This window comes from Carlito syrichta, unplaced genomic scaffold (genome assembly GCF_000164805.1).
Source record: "Carlito syrichta isolate Samal-C Ts95f unplaced genomic scaffold, Tarsius_syrichta-2.0.1 Scaffold312843, whole genome shotgun sequence".
NCBI lineage: Eukaryota > Metazoa > Chordata > Mammalia > Primates > Tarsiidae > Carlito > Carlito syrichta.
In genome coordinates this window covers 213,559-233,803 of record NW_007256939.1, presented here as the reverse complement: position 1 = coordinate 233,803, position 20,245 = coordinate 213,559, and the positions used below count along the sequence as shown (strand labels likewise).

The 20,245-nt window shown below is 45.2% G+C and overlaps 1 protein-coding gene across 1 annotated transcript in view; it reads right to left on the bottom strand.

Annotated features, from left to right (window-relative positions):
- The window catches only part of CAPN8 (calpain 8), a gene marked incomplete at its 3' end in the record, with an annotated part of 73,213 nt that overhangs the window by 39,337 nt on the left and 13,631 nt on the right, over nt 1-20,245 (bottom strand). Inside the window, exon 2 of the mRNA XM_008070064.2 lies at nt 19,452-19,521. Within this exon, the coding sequence (XP_008068255.1) occupies nt 19,452-19,521 (70 nt within the window). The remainder of the gene's footprint in view (nt 1-19,451; nt 19,522-20,245) is intronic.

Below are 20,245 nucleotides of genomic sequence, written 5' to 3'. Positions count from 1 at the left end.
CAGCAATCCCCCTACTGGGAATACTCCCAGAGGAACTCAAATCATTCTACAAAAAAGATACCTGTACATGCATGTTTATTGCAGCACTATTCACAATAGCAAAAACATGGAGCCAACCTGCCCATCAAAACTGGACTGGATAAAAAAAATGTGGTACATATACACAATGGAATATTATGCAGCCATCAAGAAGGACAAGCATATGGATTTTGCAGCAACTTGGATGGATTTAGAGTCTATCATACTCAGTGATCTATCACAGAAACAAAGAACAGAGTACCAGCTGTTCCCACTCATAAGCAGACCCTGAACATTTACTATAATACTATAAGAAAAGGACTGGCAGCAGTGGGATATTGCCAGGGCTGGGGGTGGGGGAGAGCACAACATCAGTAAGGGTATCTGATCTCAAACTAGTGGGAACCAAAGAAAGCCCCAAACTTTACCTGTACAATGATCACTTGTATACCTAATCCTGGATTGTACCCCACATCTTTTTTAAAAAGTGAGAAAAGAAAAAGAACAGGAAGGGTGCTCTTCTAAGGGACATAGACATGAATTATTCTGAGCCTAGATGATGGTGTGTGTGTGTGTGCGTGTGTGTGTGCGTGTGTGTGTGTGTATGTGTGATATGTGTATGTGCAGGCATTGTGTGAGCATTATATGGGGGATGTATTGTATGTGGTATGTGTGGTGTATATGGTATATGTCTGTGTGTGTTATGTGTGTGTCCTATGTGTGTTGTGGGGGTGTGTATGATGTGTTGAATGTGTATTGTGTGAGGACTGTGTGGCGATGTGTTGTGTGAAGTATGTGTATATGTGATATGTGTGTGGTATGTGTTTGTGTTGTTTGTGTTCTATGCTGTTGTGGGGGTGTGTATTGTGTGTGTTGAATGTGTGTTGTGGGATGTCAGGAAGTACAGGAAGGTGTTGTGTGGTATGTGTGTGATGTATTGTGTCCAGTGTGTGTGAGTGTGCATGTGTGGGTATTGTATAATATTATGTAGAGATATGGGGGTGTTGTGTGGTAGGTTCAGAGGTATGTATGGTGTTTGTAGTGTTTGTGGTATATGTATGTATTGTGTGTATCGTATGGGAGGTACATATGTAGAGAAATGTATGTGTGTGGTGTTTTGTTGCGGTGGTTTTTGACAGATCTGAGTTTCACGAAGAAGATGACTAGGAACAAGAAATCCTGCCCAAGCTTGGGAGTACTTCTTTGAAAGGGCAAGAGGAAAAGAGACTTCAAGAACCTTTTCAGATTGATTGTGGTGAGGGGATACACCTTAGCAGGAAAACAAAAAACAAGACACAAGTTAGAATCCTTTCTCTCCCCTTACTACTACCTATGTAGACTTGGGAAAGATATGCAGCCTCTCTGAGCATTGGCTTCATACTCTATACAACAGGAGTAATATTAATATCTACTACAATAGTCACTATGCAATAAAATGAGATCAGTAATAACTAGAATATAATAGGCATTCATTAAATTATAATTTCCACAGAATAGAAATGTTGAGAAGAAGCAAACAATGAGGCAGGAGCAAACCTCTCCCAGTATGGTGCCCTGGAAACCAGTGAAGAGAACACATCAAGCAGAACGGACTGATCAGCTGGGTCAGATATTGCACATAGATGGGGGCTAAAAGCTGGCCATTGGATTTAGCAATGTGGAGGTCCTTAGTGACTACAGCAGAGACATCTACTCTTTACCATACACCCAAGGGCTCCCTTTTATTTCCCAGCCCCCTTGCAGGACTCTATGACCAGTTCTGGCTAATGGACACTGAGTGATAAGTTTCACTTCCGGGCCAAAATACTTAGGAGCCAGCATACAACCCTCCAGCTCTCTCTTCCCCTACTGCTGTGACCTGGAAGGTATCTGTTTTCGATGGCATAGCTACAGGATACAGGAGGCAGCCTAGATACCTGAGTCACAGCTTGGAAGAGAGTCACCTTGGAGAGCTCCAGAACTCACAGCAAATCTTATGTGAGAAACAAACCTTTAGGTGTTAAGCCACAAAAAATAAATAGAGTTGCCATCCTTCCTCTCAGGGGGATAATGATGGTGCTACATTTGGGCCATACATGGACTCTGATTGAGCAGGATTTGGGCTAACCAGAGAGCTAGAATAGGGTCTCCTGAGTCATTGACCTCATGGGAAGTTCTAGAAACTGAGTTTTGTTCTTCCAACTCCTTACTCAGGTTACATGCATAATGGATTTAATGTTCATTAAAATAATAAACTGATTTTTTTGTTCCATTCAAATAATGATCCCCTAGAACGCCTCACCCATTGTATCAGTAGGCTTCAAGACTTCCAGTAGAAGCAGACAGACCCCTAGTATAATAATAAAGTCAATGCTCTGCTTGGTCAAAAAAATGTTGTCCACCAAGAGACAATAATCATGCATCAGGCTTTGTTAAAAAAAAGAAATCACTTAATTCAAAAATTCCCTTTACACATTAAAATCAAAGCTTGAAAATCTGAACACCTAGTGTTATTATAAGGTGTAAGTGGCAAGAATTCAAGCTACAGCTTAATGGAATTTCCCAAGCATTAAGGAAGGAGTGGAGAGGCCTCTGGGTTGCAGCCAGAAGGCAAGCAGAAGGAAAGAAAGGAACAATAAAGGGTCACACTTTGGAATCCCTGCAGTAACCCCTCCTCCTACCTTGAGGTTGAACAATAGCCAGAGTGGAAACCATAGTAAAATCTCAGACAGTGTGATGAAGAAGCAAAGCAGAAAGCACTTGTGCCCTGCTTCCCATTTGGAAATCTAACAGAATAAAAATGGCTTCATGGAGAACTTGGGCAGAGAGAAGGTGAGAGACAATGGAAAAGAGCATTCCTAAGTCTCCCTCAGCTGGCATATATGACCGAACTGAGGGCAGCATGGAAAAAGGAAAGTCAATCCTATTGCAGAGGCTGTGAGGAAACCTTGAAGGTCAGGCACCGAGTGTGATGTATCATATCTGCAGCATTAATGAGCACTCAGGAGGGGCCGAGTCAGCCAGGGAAGGTCCACTGGACCCTGAGAACCAAGAGAGGAGAATACATGATGCTCCAGTGACATTTCCAGGAGACCAGCAAGGACCCAGAGGCCAGTGCCTAGCCCCATAAGGACTAGCTGGCTTCTTTGATTGCTGGGAGGACATTTTGGCCTCCCTTATACCCAGGCACCATTTTGGGACAGTGTAGGAGGAACAAATCTTTTTGAAGTAAGAAACTGGCTGTCTTAGTCTATGTGTGATGCTATAACAAAATGTAATACACTAGATGACTTATAAATAACAGAAATTTATTTCTCACAGTTCTGGAGAAACTGGAAAGCCCAAGATCAAGGCACCATCAGATTCTGTGTATGATGAGGGCTGTCTTCTTGGTTCACAGGTGTCTTCTTCAATCTCACATAGTGGAAGGGGTGAGGAGTCTCTCTTGGGCCCCTTCTAAAAGGGCACTAATCCCATTTATGAGGGCTCCATACTCATTACTCAAGGCTCCACTTCCACATACTATCACATTGGGGATTAGGCTTCAACATGTGAATTTGTGGGGGACACATACATTCAGTCTATAGCACCACTCAAATAGAGTAATCAAGCAAGGAATATTATTCAAAAGAGAAAAGAACCTGAAACAGACAGAGGCATAACACCTTTAACTGTCTGGTTTATGTCTCCCTCCCATTCACAGTCCATGGAAATTGGGGCTTCCCAGCAAGCTGGAAACAGTTGAGAAAAATAAATGCTACGCTGATTGCACATCTGAATGTAATGTAAAGATTTTGACCCTGCTAATATGTGCTTGTTTTTTTAAAAATTCATCTTCAATATTTTATCACAGCTGAGGCATCCTATGCCTGCTCTTCCGTAGAAGGCTGCTGTAAGTGTTTCTACACACATTACTCTGCACTTTACTGCTAAGCATCACAGAGTCTCTCTTCCCTCCCCTTGGCGAACATGCCTTTTCAAGCCCTCAGCATTTAATTCACGCCATCTTGATGACATTAAAACACACATACACACACTTTGAACTATTCTTGCTTTGTTGACAATTCCCATCTCCATGGTTAGATAGGAAGTTGGTAGGAGGCAGACAGGTGGGGGGGGACTCCTGGTTCTCGTAGCCCCCAGCATAAAATGCTCAGTGAATGAATTCACCTTGGTGTGAATTTGTCAGAGGTGATTTGAAAATTCGTATCTGATTACCGGCAAGACCTTATGATTTAACCCATTTTGTAGTTGATATCTCAAACAAGAGAGGTAAAGCAGGATATACAAACACTGTGTAGCACTAGAACTGCATTTAGAACTTTACTATCTCAGTTAATAAAGTTCCTTTGCTACAGGTGTATCCTGCTTGATCAGGGCTTCGCAACCTCAGCTCTGTTGACATTCTGGGCTGGATAATTCTTTTTAGGGGAGTGGATGGGTTGTCCTGTGCACTGTAGGGTGTTTGGCAACATCTCTGGCCTCTACTCACTAGGTGCTAGCAGCACCTGACTCCCCGCCCCCCACAAAGTGGACAACCATAAATGTCTCCAGACATTGCCAAATATTCCCTGGGGGAAGAATCACCCCTTTATTGAGAACTAACGAACCAGAAGATCCATCGTAAATTCAGGGTTGAGGAAAGTCTTAAATGTCACTGATGATGAAGATGACATGTCTTTAGCCTATCACTACTAGAGTTTTCTGAGGTCTACTTTCTGCTTCCCCCTCTTCTCTTCTGCTTTCTCTGGCTAATGGAAACATTAATAATCAAAGGAAGGCTCTGACATACTCCTCAAGCTCTGCACCCAAACCTGAAGTGGAGTCTCATCTCAGCTAGCTTCCAATGTTCACTTCTCCAAATACCCTGGTATACTGTGGTTAGACTCAGGTGTACCTGGATTTGGGAGAGTGACCTCTTGACCTCCTGCAGGCCCTTCAAGCCATATAATTACACCACTATTTGTTCCCTCCAAATCATACAGATGCCAACCCTCACACCCTGTGAGCAAAGGGAAAGCTAGACTTTTCTGAAACTGGAAGACACCAACTTGACTGGATCTCTAGTGCCCCCATCCTGCAGCCCCGTCACTCTCTGTTGCTACCCTTAACCTCTGCTCCTTCCCCCAGCATGGCCCTGTAGCACAGATGCCTGCCAGCCCTGGTGATACCTGGCTCCAGCTCTGCCATGGCCTTTTGGCCTCCTCAGGTACTCCCGTTTACTCTAAGGTCATTGTCACCTGCTCCGGCCAACAGCAGCACCTGAGCAGGCTGGTGCAGGTGGTGCACAGGACTGGGGAGTGAATGAACGGGCTATGTTCCCACCCCCTGGGCATCCAGAGCAGAATCTTCCATTTCAATTCCTGTCCTTTCAGAACCTTCTATTAAATCTCCCCCATCTCGCACCAGCCTCCAAACCTCCTCAGAAAACATATCCTAGAGACTCCCTCCAGCAAGTAGCAAGCACCACCATGTGCAAGACAGTGTGCCTGCACTAGGCAAAGTGGCTATTAAGTAAAGCTGATGAGTAAAGCTGAGGCCCTGCACTCAAGTGACCTCTCTGCCACCTCCTCCCCCCAGCAGACAATGTCAGAGCTAGGACTGGTCCAGCAAGATGGTGAGTCTTCCACCATTCCCACACCCTGCAGTGCCACGTGGAAGCTGAAGCCAACACGATTAGCATCATTTGAAATATATGCCTTAGACCTCTGAGCAAGAGAAGGAACACATTTCAGCAACGGTCCTGCCTCCCCTTAACCCACACCTGGCTTCTCCTTAACCTCTCCTTATCCTCACTCTCCATTTGCCTTCAACCACCCTCTCTCCCCGCCCTCGTTAACACTCGGTTCACCCTCTGACCTACCTCACATAATAGCATCTCCTTACATAGCAATAATATAAAATAGCCACTGTTTCTTGGAGTCGAAGACAAAAATGAAATGAGATATGTCAAGTGGCTAGTTGGGTGCCTGCCACATAAAAAGCCCTCAATAAACCTCCTTACCATTAGCAATTATCACTCAACACACAATTAACCCCAAACACAGAGGAGGCCAAACAAGTGACTCAGCAAACACTAATTGAGTGTCTGCTACCTATGAGAAAACAAAAAACTAAAATGATACCAGGAAGTCGCTGTTATCCCTCCCTACCCAGCACCATGTTTGGTGTAGGAAGCAGGACTACTATCCTGTTCCTACTCACTTGCCTCCCTGCCACAGATTTCCTACCTCAGGCATCAGCACCACCAGCTGTTTGATTGCTCAAGCCTGGGAGCCATTCTGGCTCCTTTTCCCTCACTCCCTCCAGATCTAATTTCTTCCCAAGTGTTTTGAGTTTATTCCTAAATGGCTCTCGAATCCCTTGCTTCTCTCTCATGGCACTGCCATTGCCTCTTCTCCCACTAAGACTGTGAGGGACCTACTTTCTCCAAATATTCATTATCCAGGAGCTTTAATTAGGAGGTTGCAGAAAGAAGCAAAACAGTCTGACATGAAAATACTCACAAGTTTGCACCCAACCATTCTTCCCCACTTAACTGTAGTAACACTAGTGACTTCCAAACCATGCCAGCCTCACATGCAAATACATTGTGAGATGGTTGCAAAGTGACACTGACCACTTTGCTAAATATCTAGAACTTCGTGAAGTTGATGAAGGTGATCATAGAGAACTGCTTCAGAGTCACTAACCACAGAGAAGCTGACAGAGTTATAGCAGACGCAGCTGAGGAAGGAAAGCTGCCAAGGCTCAAGGCAGGACTGACCCTTGAAAAGGGGATGGTTTGAGCATCAAAGGATTGAGAGAGGGACAACCCCCTCTGGTCCCCTCCCACTATGGGAGCTTTTCTGTCCTCTTAATAGATCCTGCTTACTAAAAACAAACAAAAAAAAGGATTGAGAGAGGCCCTTGGGGAAACTAATGAAATCTTTGAAAGCTTTCATGATTCTGCCTCAAAAAGTCAAGTAAGAAGTGAAAGGTATTGCATCCTGCTGTCTCGTAATTTTTATAGAAAAAGTATCCCCCTCAAAAAAAAATCAACAATTGACTCACTTCCTTGTTCTAAGGGTGAGTACAAAGCTGTAGTTATTGCATAAGTATTGTGAAATAGAAGGAAATTGTTTTCATAATTTTTGTATCATTTTTCAAAGTACAATACTAATCACACCTTTTTAAAAACTGTTAACTAAGAAATGTGGACCTTCATTTTATTTTTAGTGCCTCCCCATACCAGTTATCTTCAAATAATGAGAGTTTCTTATGTTGCTATAGTCTCCCAGTATTTCCATTCTCTACAGTGCAGCAAATCTGACTGTACACAGCCCTGCTGAAAAACCTTCCATGATTTCATCCTGGCCAAGGTAGGAGGATCACTTGAGCTCAGGAGTTCAAGACCAGCCTGGGCAACATAGTGAAACACCCTGCATTTTTTTTAAATTAGTTAGGCATGGTGGCTTGTGCCTGTAGTCCCAGCTACTCAGGAGGCTGAGGTGGGAGGATGGCTTGAGCCCAGGACTTCAAGGCTGCAGTGAGCTATGATTGCACCCCTGTACTCCAGCCTGGGGAAACAGAGCGAGACTGTGTCTCAATCAATCAATAAACCCTCCCATGACTCTCATTGTCCTTAAAAATAAAGTTCAAAATTCTCTCCACTTTCAGCTTTTGCACAACCTGCCCCTGTCTGCTTCAGTCTTTGCAAGTCCTCCTCAACGCCATGCTCTTTCCAGCCAAAGGACCTTTGTTTGTATTGTTCCTTCTACCTGGAACCCTCAGCCCCTTCCTCTAGGAGAAGAGAGGCAGTGTCTATTCAGTGTCTATTTGTTCTCTGATGCTTTCAGGCACAGAAAAGACACTTGATAAATATTTAAATAAGTCAATGGGATGTGAAAATTCTTCCTGATTCTGACAAATGACTATGTCGGATAAGCCATATGTTCCTTCACTCTGATAAGCATCCACCACCATCCAGACCTGAATCTACCACCATCCAGCACCATGGGGGCCCCCCTGATATATTTGTAAATCAAGACTCTAGCACACCTTACTGGAACATCCTCCTCATTTTAGGGTTGCATTACAGGAAGTTACCATTGTTCTAGAAGCAAGTCCCTACAGTCCACCAACCCCAGGCAACACAGATGTCCAGAAAGTCCAGAGGGCCCAGGTGCTATGGTCTCAGTAGGAGGTGCGGTATTAAGGTCACCCTGGGGAAAGAATAGAGTTCCAAATATTAGCCCCAAGCCTTAATGGCATTTTTCTGAGCAATGGCAGTGTGACTCATTTGCGGTAACTATAATTTTTATATCCTCAAAATAACTCCTTTGAGCTGTACTACATATAATAAAACACACTAAATAATCCACTTCTGCCGCCCCTCCATGGGTCGCCTAGCACCTCCAGTCCTGGTTCCCATGGCGACCCAGAAGGGGCCTCTCAGACCTGACGGCAGAGTGGGGGCAGCTCCACAGGGAGGGGAGCTCTGACACATCACAACATTTGACTGAGAACAATTTTAGACTGGGGGAGGGGGGTCTATTTTCCAGGAGCTGCAGAGCACCCCAGAGAGTTAATGCACCTCAAAATAGAGGGGAAAAAAACGGGAAAGGCCAGCAGGTCATCTTTGAATCAGAAGCCATCTTGCCATACCTTCTAAGTTATCAGTGGAGAGGAAAAGGAAAAGAGAAAAAGAAAATTCCTCACCACCGAGAGAACATATTCAGATTATTTCAGAGTTTCTCGTGTTTGCTCATGAAGCCTGCCAGGCCAATTCTCATCTAATTTCTGCTATCATTAAAGGAATAAGACTCGATGGCATGAAACTGCTTCAGGACTTCCTGCCCCACCCCCAGCTTTAAATCAGACCTTTAATGCTATTTAGAGGGGAAGAAAAATTTCTTAGTAAATTATAAAAATGGAATTGACTCACTGGAGGGGGGAAAAAATCACTAAGTAAATACATCTGGGGCTTATGTAAATACTTCTCAGAGCCCGGTTCAAGGGAAAGCGGTTTGCTTACTGAGTTTAATTAGAATGCTCTCTGGATTCAAAAATGAGACAAAATGCTAGAAGCCAGGTATAACCGAGAAATAAATTAAAAGATGAGCACTAGGATTCAATTGTTAGCTCCAGCCATGGCTGATATACATGCGGTAAGGTACAAAACTGGTAGATCACTGTTAGTGCTGGGGACAGACTTGACAACTCGTTAAATGTCCCCTCCAAAAATGATTATTATAAGTTGCACGGCACTCCCTACTCCCCAGGATACTTGGCACAGGTGGAGGCTCAGTAAATAATTGTAGAATGAAAGAAGAGAAATTTTGGGCAGATTGTGCAGTTTTTAATGAGAAACTAGAAATCTAGATTTTTCTAGAAATCAACACATCACCATGCAGGCCAGCACCATATGTGCTGAACAGACTAGATCCACAAGCCAGTTAGGACTGGTTTATCACCTAGGTATCCTGAGGCTTCCAATTGTACCTGGGAATCTTTAAAATGCATCAAATATGAAACACAGGAGCACGGAGAATCTCCCCAGCCAGATAACAATGGTCTTCCAGTCTCCAACACACCACGAGATGAGGTGGCGTGAACTCATGTTACGATGCCTGGGAGCCCAGGGGGGTGTTACGAACAGAAAGCAAAATATTCCTTGACTGGGAAGAAGATATCCTGAGTACGGTGTATGAGAGCAAAGAGATGCAAAAGGAGATCGCGAGGAACCAAAACCTTAAAGGGAGTGGCAGAGCGGTCCTGGCCAGGCTGGTGGGCAGGGTGACTGCAGAAAAAGCCATTTCAACCAGAAGCCATCACAGGTATGCCAGGGGCTCATCTACAGAAGAACAGTCTCTCCAGAGATGGAGGTGAGGACAGGTGCTGTAGCTCAACGCGAATCAAAGGGTGAGAGCTGATTGGAGTGCAGGAAGTCCCAAGCATCAGTGCCGTAATCCAGGCCCCGTGGGGGCTTGGCGTGGACTGAAGGTGATAAACCAGTCCTAACCAGCTTGCGGATCTACTCTGGCCTGTTAGTGATTTCTAGAAAGTCTAGATTTCTAGTTTCTCATAAAAACTGCAAATTCTGGTCAAAATTCCTCTCTTTTCATTCTACAAATATTTACTAAGATCCACCTATGCCAAGTATTCTAGGCCCTAAGGATACATCAGTGGAAAAAACATTTTTGATGTCGTGAAGTACACACTCCAGTGGGGAAGACAAACAATAAATGAATGCATGTGCCAGGTGGCAGAAAGTGCTGGGAAGAAAGTAAAGCAGAAGGAGGGAAGCAAACGTACTCAGGGGAGTGCTATTAGATGTGGGTCAGTCAGAGGAGGTCTCCTGGTTCCTGTATGGTCACATCCGGCTCAAGCTGGGTGATGGTCTCTCCTTCACACTGGGCATGCTCTCCAGTTTGCCACAGTCCCCACTACTGCTTATTGTTACCTACTCCTGGACTATTTTACTCGTTTATTTGGCTTCTGTAAGTACTGGAGTTGTGGCCCCTGAAGTTAATTCTTCCCTCGATTCCTCTAAATCTAAAAAAAAAAAAAAAAAAAGGGGGGGGGGAAGAAAATGGGCCTCAAGAAATAAAGCAAGTGGGGGACTCTGTAAGAGACCAATAATCCTAAGCCAAGTCTGATGGGGGCTGGGGAGCACCTTTTCAGGTACTGGCCTAGAGAGTAATGGAGAAACACAGTCCTTGAGACCTGAAGGGGCCCAGGATGCAACTGGGTTGTGGTGGAGGGTGTCCCCAGATCTCTTTCTCTCTACAGAGCCCAAGGCTGGTGGCCCAGGTAGCAGAGGATCCAGGACCAAGGTTGAAGAAGGGATGCAGACTGCACTGGTCAGGTACTAGGTCACATCCCAGGGCTGTATGGCTATCCTGTAGGACCCCCATGGGAGGGACAAAGAGGCCTCTTTGCACAGAAGGGAGAAGGTAAACCAAAGTGCTAAGTAGAGCGGGTCCCACCCTCAAGGAGCAGGTTAGTAGGGAGGTATGGAGTGGCCACACACCATTCCCTAAGCCAGCAAGAAACCCCAACTGTACCTTGACAGGGTGACTGTGGTGGTCCAGGGAGCATTGTGGGGAACAGACTGCACTTCTGTACAGGGAAAAGCCAACCCTCATATCGGCCAGTGAGGGATTGCACAGCCCAAGATCAGCAAGAACAGCTGAGACAGCAAGAGAGAGGAGACAGGAATGGCAGATCCAAGAGAAGCATCTGAAAAAGGGCAGCATCTGTGCAGGCCTTGTTAGACGGTGATTGTTTCCTTTCCTCTGATCTGTGGCCTCTTAGAAGAAAGGAGTCGTCTGTCCTTTCTTCCATGAGCAGGTGCCATGCGTTTGCTTCCAGGAGGATCAGGCTCATCTAGGAGAATACTTCTTCTGCTCCTTGGATGGTGGAGTTAGTCTATTGAGAACTGAGGTGACATCTCCAAACCACAGCCCAGTTGCTGCTGCAGGGACTTCCAATAAATGTCCGGGGCTTTCCTGAATGTGACAGTAGCCTGTGACTTCATCCTTCCTGTTTCTGTACAGCCTGCCTCCACCTTTTCCTTCTTCTTCTTTTTTGGAGGTGGAGTCTCACTACGTCGTCCAGACTGGAGTGCAGTGGCACACTCCCGGCCACCGCAGCCTCGACCTGCTGGGCTCTAGCGATCCTTCCGCCTCAGCCTTCTGAGTAGCTTTCTCTGCAGTCACCCTGCCCACCAGCCTGGCCAAGACCGCTCTGCCACTCCCTTTAAGGTTTTGGTTCCTCGCATCTCTTTGCTCTCATACACCGTACTCAGGATATCTTCTTCCCAGTCAAGGAATATTTTGTTTTCTGTTCGTAACACCCCACTGGGCTCCCGAGCATCGTAACATGAGTTCATGCCACCTCGCTACCACGCCCAGCTAATTTTTGATTTATTGTAGAGATGAGGTCTCGCCAAGTTGCCCAGGCAGGTCTCGAACCCACAGGCTCAGGCAATCCATTCACCTCGGCCTTCCAAAGCGCTGGAATTACAGGCTGAGTCACCAAGCCCGGCCCACCTTTTCCTTCTCAGTGACATCCCCAGGAGTCAGCACACAAGGGCTTCTGGAGTCTTGGGGATTGAGACATTGCCTGGCTGGTGCACAATCAAATGCACTGTCTTCAAGTGGCCCTGGGGTCTCCTTTAATTATGCCCTTTAACCAAATGTGTGCTGGACCTGATGAATGAGGTATGGGTGACGGTAAACCCCTAATAAGTCAGAGAGAGCCAGAGGAACCCAAGACTCACGGCCAGTCTCTGATGGAGAAATCATCCTTGGGTCCTGGGGTGATGTCTAAACAATGTAAGCCATAGGGGGTGACTGAGTAGATAGGCGTGAAGCCAAGTCCTAATAGTGGGGTCTGAGCAAGGCATTAAAATAGTTATCCCCTAAAACGCAGAACGGACATATTTTAGCAAGCACCCCTTTGAGTAGGAATTGAATGAAATCAGGCACGCTCAGGGTGGTATGACCATGGACCTTTCTGAGTAGGAATCACCAACACTAGGACTTGGTTTTCAGATCCAAATCTCAGGCTACTCAGCCAGGATGGAACTCAGAGAGCAACCCCCTGGCCTGGGACCACCCCCCCAACTTCTCATAAGATTATGTAACCTCAAAGTTAAAGTCATATCTCCCTGGGGACTCAGGCTGGTCTGCACTTTTTGCATTTCTCTTGCAAAGTGAGGGCTAGTCGGGACACCTCTGACTAGGTGAAATGGGCAAATGGTGACAAAATTCCCTTCCGGCAAAAAGAGATCTCCCCTGGCAGCAGCAGCCTAGCCTTCCTACAAGGAAGGATTTGGAAGCTTTCCTGTGCATGGAATCCTTTGGCTAGTCAGTGAAGTCAGGATCTGATCTCAGAATAATCTTTCTAAATACATAAAATCAAAAATAAGACTATAAAAAACTGATTATACTGAAAGTTATCCAGATATGTTTCTTAAACATTATAGTCATGTTTATGCATCTTTATTAATGTCTAAATAAAAGATTTGTAGAGAGGCCTAACAAGCAAAATAATTATGAGGTAGGTATGAGCGGAGTGGTATTTTGGATATTTATATCAACTGTTATGTGATCTGAATGTCACCTGTGATCTCTATTACTGGGCTTCACCGTCTGCAGTCGTATTCAAAAGAAATAAGGTAGTAGGAGTTGGCAGAATTAACCGTGTAGTGCAGAATTCTTTCCTGCTCTTGAATTATTTCCTGCTCAGGCCATTGCCAGGTCATTGCCTTGCTAAGCTATGGTGTGGCCATGTGCTATTTGAGCTATGGCCAGGCCATGTTTTCTTAAGTTTTGGCCCCCTCTTCTTTCTTTCTCTCCCTCTCTCTCTCTCTCACTCTCTCTCTCCCTCCCTCCAATTTACTTTCTGAATAAACTGTATTTTCTAATTAAAAAAAAAAAAGAAATAGTGCTCAATATGCAAATCTTCCTGTAATCCTCTATCTCTAATTCTCATTAAAGTAGAAATAGTTGTCTGGGTCCTTTGCTCAGATTAGATAGGACAGTGGTGATAATGAAATAGAACCGAGGGCAACGAGGGCCAGGAACCATGATAGAGGGAAGAGATAAGCCACAAAGAAGGGGAACAACCACAGGTAGAAAAAGACCCAGTTAGCAAAGCAAACCTCTCCCACATCAAAATTGAGCCCCCCACCCCCCTGGCTACATGGAACTGTCATCTGCAGTTTTTCCTGCCTCCCGAAGGCCTGACCCCATGCTCCCCAGAATCAATGAGTGGATTTGGCCCTTTAAGTTTTCTGAGGCTTCCCTGATTGCTCATTAAAAGTATCCATTCAGTCCTAGCAAATTGATTTACTTCGCCCAATCCCTTGAAGGATGCTGCAGATCAAAAGGTGTCTGGAAAAGTGCTCTGAGAGATGCTGACACTACTCCCAATTACTGGCTATCGGTGTGCACGCCAGGCCCCTCTTCCAGGAGTGCAGGCCCCACTCTGCGGGGGAGCACTAACTCGCTGAGCAAAATCAATGCGAGGGCTACAGAAGAGAAGGCCACTGAATTTAGGTTGTTACTGCTGGCTTTTTGTTTGTCTTTAGAGGCATATGAAAAGGTCCGGCCATTCTCTTTTCCAAACTGGAATACAGAATATAAAACTCTACTCAACAAATACAACAAAGATGAAAAAGATATCAAGCCCATAGAGGTGAAGAGAAAAATCAGGTCAATAAAGAGAAGGGGGTTAAAAGAGATAAGCACGCACAAACACATAGCGTGTAAGATGGAGAGTGAAAAATAGATGGGGAGGGCAGGAGACTGAAAGGGAAACCCTAATACTTACCAAGCCCTTCAAAGCAAAGCACATCTCACTTACGAATCCTGCTGCTCCATATAGAAAATAAACCACCCACTAGATTAAAAGTTGGGATAAACATTTTGCAGCCTGTGTTATTCAAAAAGCACTCTCGTTTCTACCTATCTTCTAGAAGTTTCTGTTCCTCATTAGTTAAAAAAAGAAAATCTCATACTCCCTGTTCCCGAAAGCAGCTCTTTCAGAGACCCAAGTCTTTTACTTTTATAGAGTAACATTTCTCGTGTGGCCTTTGGGGCCATTTTCACCTAAAGATTTGAGTCCAGCTGCGTTTTCACAACCACAGGCACAAATGATAGCACACCTTAGTATTTCCCTGCCTGTGGATGAACTAAGGTAAGGACTGGATGGCTACTGCTGAGCCTGTGAGAGACAACTGGGCCAACTCCCAGAGTCCCGTTATGGGGCTACAGGACGCAGTGAGCAGTACAAGAAGGCTTCTCTGTGTTCTTTTATCCATAGGCACCATCAGGCTTCTTCATGATCTCTTTCTGGAACATTCTTCCATCAGTGAGAATTAGCAAGCACCTGCAAACACTGTTATGGACTTATCCAGCAAGTGTCAGCAAGCTGGGGACAGACAAACAGAAAAGCTAGTGTGCATGAAACTTTCAAATCCCTTGAAAATAAAGACACACCGGCAACTTCAGGATAGAGTTTTTATTCTAAATGTCTGATTCAACCTGATTGCCAAGAAAAACACAAGTAGCCTCAGATTTTGGCTACACCTGTTTTCAAGTGATTTGACAATGATAAAAGGCATAAGGCTTATGTCAGCAGATCAAAAGTGCAACAAACATTCATCAAGCTCTGCTATGCACCAGGTAGCATGGATACAGAGATGTGTAAGACAATCCAGTGGAGCAGAGAGTCAGGACTCCCAGGGTTATGAACATCCACCTCCACCCATGGTAGTGCCCACTTCCTGGAGGACAAGGAACCAAATGTCAATGCTCTGTTCATCACAACTAATTCTCTGTTCTCTGGGTTGGAATGATAACTCCCACTTTACAGCTGTGAAAATTGAGGTAGAGAGGCCATTAGGCAGACCATGATGACCCAGGTCTACTTGTGTATGCTGAATTAGGCATTGCTAGTAGTGGATCCAGGAGGGAGAGGAGGGACTCTCAGCAGAGGCATTTCCAGGAGCAATGCAGGGTAATAAACTTAGGGGAGTGGGAAAGATGTCAGGGTCATGGAATTCAGAGGCCACAAATGGCCTGAGAGAGGGACAGTGCAGGCTGGGCCAGAACTGGGTCCCCCTCCATTTACACATTGAGGTGTACTTTCCTTATTCTGTCTGCCCAGAACCACTGTCCCCTTCCTTTGAAAAATTCTCTCCCTGGTTTTTGTGGAGGTTCCCAGTCACAAAAGTCTCCCAACCACAGGACTGGACCCAGGACACTGGTTGGGCCAACCATATGGTACATCACCCCTCTAATTGCAGTAACTGGCTCAAGGAGTGAGCAAAGACCCAAACCATCACATCAGAGTCTCTTTCTGAGAGCTGTTAAGCCAAAGCTGATTTATGATATACTGGAATGAAGCTTGGAACTACTAATGGTCATATTTCCTACCAGATGGATCCTTCCTGCCATGGAAGAGATTGAGGCCAACCTGTAGATACCAGCAGAGATAAAAGATGGGTAGAAAGTGTGCCAGGAACATTTAGAGCCTTGGATCCAGGCTTCCCCAAGATCAACACTGCCCTTCCCTTTCCATCGTCTAATTGAACAAACAAATAAATTCTCTTTTTCCTTAAGTTAGTTGGGTTGGACTTCTAAAGTCAGTAACAAAGGAGTTCTGGTTGATACACAGGTATGGCTTACTGTGTGGGGTGCACAAAGCCAAAAGTGGGTACTTCATGTCTAGGACAGGATCTATTTCAGTGGCCACAGAGGCCTCAAGATGTTCTGAGACACGCCTGGGCCAAAATTCAAGGGAGAGAGAGAGTGTGCTGGAATGAGCAGCAGAGAGACTGGCTAGTAGTCCCTGCAGTACCCTGAGTGATGTGCAATCTTGAGTGTCCACTGGAAATGGGCACCCACATGTTCCACAGGGGGTGGCATACTTACAGCTTACCCCAAAACAACATGGGGTGGCCCTGAGGCTTCCTCACACTCTAGCAGGACATTGAGTGTGGGTAGCCCTTGCCAGACCTGGTAAGCATGGGCTCCACTGAGAAGATGGGGCAAGGAAAGGCTGGGACGGCAAGGGTCAACATTCCTGAAGAACTCTCCTCCTCAGTGTGCCAGGAGGCCTGGGGGCCCAGGGAGGACTTTGGTCTGAAGGCTGTTTTACCAAAGGATTTACTCATTTAATTACTTATGTGGAGGCAAAACCACATGGTCCTCCTTCAGGGCTGAGCTACCCCAAGAAAAGTCATATCCTACAGGAAGAATGATTTAGAACAATTGGATTCTTAGCATTCAGCCTCCTTAATCTTTATTTTCCTTAAATATGTCTTCAAAGAAAATAAGCTCGTGGGCTCTATGTGAGCATAAACTCAGATGGCAGCCAAGAGGCTTACACTTCTAGGATGAAAATCTGGTTTAGCAAGGACAGTCAGGAAGAAGAGACGGTGGATGCTCCACCCTGACGGAGCAGCCATGTTTTGGGCCCCCCCGCAAATAGGCTCACATGCATGAGATGATGTATGAACAAGGAGATTCACTGTACCACTTTTTATATGAGCAAAAGAGAGAAAATAACTCTAGTGTTCATGAACAGGAGAGAGGAAAAATCAACTACGGTGCATCCACACGATGGAATTCAGCATTCGGAGCTGCTAAAAAAGAATGAAGCGCTATAGACTGTTGTGGGAAGATCTCCAAAAGATTTTATTCAGTGAAATAACAACAAACAATGGCAGGATGCCAAACAATGTTTATAGTGTGCTACCTTCGATGCGAGAAAGGGATGAAAATTAGAACATGTATTTAGATGTGCTTGAATTTGCATAAAGAAGCACTGAAAGAATTTTTTTAAAGAGACTTAAAGACAGTGAGTAATGAAGTGAATGAAGACAGGTGGAAAGCAGACTTCATTGGGTACCTTTCAGTTGTTTTAATGTTTAAACTATATATATTCAAATTGCTAATCAAATATCACAGAACTCTGTGAAAAGGACATCATTTTCATTATATAGATCAACTGTTAAAAATCCATAAATCAAAATTTTTTTAGAACCCTAGAGCAGACCCTACTGCACTGTGCTGGACTCTGAAAAGCCAACAACGCATTGAACAAACACTAATCCATGTCACGCCGTAATTCAACAAGTGCTGCGTGATGCCGCCTCGTTCTTTGGAAACACACACTGTGTGTCAAGTGAGGACTCCCTCCTCGTAATCCCTTCATAATTCACCCATTGTTCAGTGCCAACTCTGGCTCAAATCCCACAGGCCACACAGGTTGTTGCCACTCAGCCTCTGGCCCCCACCCTGATGCTCTGAGTTGTAGCCTCCAAGCTGTGAGGTGCCCACTTTTCCACCTGCTGAGGCTGAGTCTGTGCCTGGCCCCTTTGGGGAGGTTGGACTCCGCAGCCCCTTTACTCTGTTCATTAAAAACCACCACTGCAGTGGCTGGGCCAAACCAGGGCAGCCGCCACGGAGGGGGCCCCATTTGCTCTGATGTGAGCAGGATCCTGAGCATAGCTGGGCTCATTTCCTGTACTTCCAGCCTCCGTCTCCATTAACAGCACACATTCACCATGGTAACGCTCAGGCCCCGTTTCGGAAGCCTTCTCTTCTTGCTTAAAACTATTCAAAGGAAAAAAAAATCCATCCAAGCCAATCAATGAAAAGGTACTTATTAAATATCTTTCCCAAAGTTAAAACATCCTTAGCAAGGAGCTGTTAGACGCACATTCGAAGTTGTGTTTCCCTGAGACACAGGCTAAATTAGGTTAAGCAGTGAGCTTGAAGTAAAAAGGCACCACACACTTACCCGGGACAAGAAAAGGGCAGAACGCCACCCCTCTGAGAGCCTTTCACACAAAAGCACAGGAAACGGAGGCTGTGGCTCCCAGGGAACAGGGTACATGCTTGTGTGTGGCACCCCAAATCATTCCCGCTGCTTTATGGCCACACTCCGTGAGCTCTTTCTAAGGCGTATTTGCTATACTCATTAAAGAGAGAACATTGGAAACATTTAAAATAAAATGCCCTGTGATTGTCAAAATCGTGAAAGTTTCCAGCAGGCTAAAGAGAAAAGGTTTTCCTGGCTGGAACAAAAAGAAAAGAGAAAAGGGGAAAACCTCCGAAAAAATCAAAGGTTATGGAGTTGGTATGGACGCTAGGTTTTGTGTTTGTTTGGCCGATTTCCACCAAGTAGGATTTGTTTCTTCTTTGCCTTCTTTTCCAGCTCTATATTTTGCAGCTGTGACTGGATGGCGGCTTGGAAGTATCACAAGTTCCACTCAGGACCGTGTTGTCCATAAAATATGAGTGTTGTCCAACTCAATGCTGAAACGCCCACCTATGAGGCCCTGGTATCAGGAGGGCTAATGAGATCAACAAAGTTAATCTGCCTCCAAGGAAAGCCTCAGTTTCTGACAATTGAGGCTAGAACTTTATAAACAAAGTGAAATTATTATTAAACTTAACTGCCCCTGATTTGAAAGGAATATGATAAGTTGGAAAATGAAGGTTCTTGATTCTAGGATCCCAGACCTTCGGAAGAATGCCTGGCTAGAAAGATAAGGTTCTTGTTTTCTTACTAATTATAAAAGCACCTATTATGACAGCCCATAATTATATAGACATGGTCATTCCATAGGGCAAATTATGTCCGCTTGAAGATAACTACTCTAAAAACACAGTAAAGCCTAGTTATCTACTCTACAGCTGCAATCCCGGCTCATTACTCTAGCATTAAAGTAGTTCAATGAGCTGGAAGAAAATCTGTCGTCATGGAGAACCAAAAGGTAGCCCCATCATTCAGACTGTAGTGAAGAATGCAGTCTCAGAAACACAAGCCTATACGGACTAATAGGGTACGTAATTGAGTTGGTCAAATCTTCCAGCTTAATCTGATGTTGCTCATTACACACACGCTCCTGCCCTCTCCCAAAACAAACAGGACTCTCCCCAGTTACTCACCCAGAGCCCCCTGACAAATGTCTGTGCGCGTGGCTCCGCCAACAATAAACTGAGGGCTGGGACACAATTCCTGAAAGGAAGGTAGAACAAAACACAAGTCACAAGATGTTCAGTGACAGTGACAGCATGGGTCAAGGGACATTAGAGTCACAGAATGTGGACCTAGAAGAAACCTAGGACATCGCCTGCTGCACATCCACCGTTCTATGGCTGAGGACGCTGAAGTCAAGAGAAGGGAGGAGACCTGTCCACAGTCACACAGCAACAGAGCAAGAGCTGGAGCCCAGAGCCCCTGCCATGACCGGGTCTTTTAACACTATATGTGTCATGTGGGTGTGTGTGTGTTTGTGAAAAGGGGGGTAGTTAGGAGAAAGGCAAAAGCTGAGATAATAATGTGATGAAATATGATCTCACCTATTCAGACAACACCCCTATTTACATTGAGAGGGGATCAGAATAATGTTTAGCAAAATGCTGTGCACCCCGGGGACACTCGTTAAATACTTGACTAAATGATAATAATCCCATGTGCTGATGGAAATACTGAAGTGTCAGGAAGTACCGTATGGAGAGAGGAGAGCTCTCCTCTGATACGTTTGCACATCTGACCTGCACTTCCTCCACTCCCCTACTTCAGCTGACATCTGCCTACAGGCAATCTCACAGTCCTTGAGCTCCACTGGGGCACGTGAGGCATGCTTTAGGCCTTCTTTCATTACTTGTTTACGCAGCAAGGACTTATTGAGTGCCCATTCTCTACCCAGTTTGCACCGTGGCAGGCAGGGAAAAGAGGT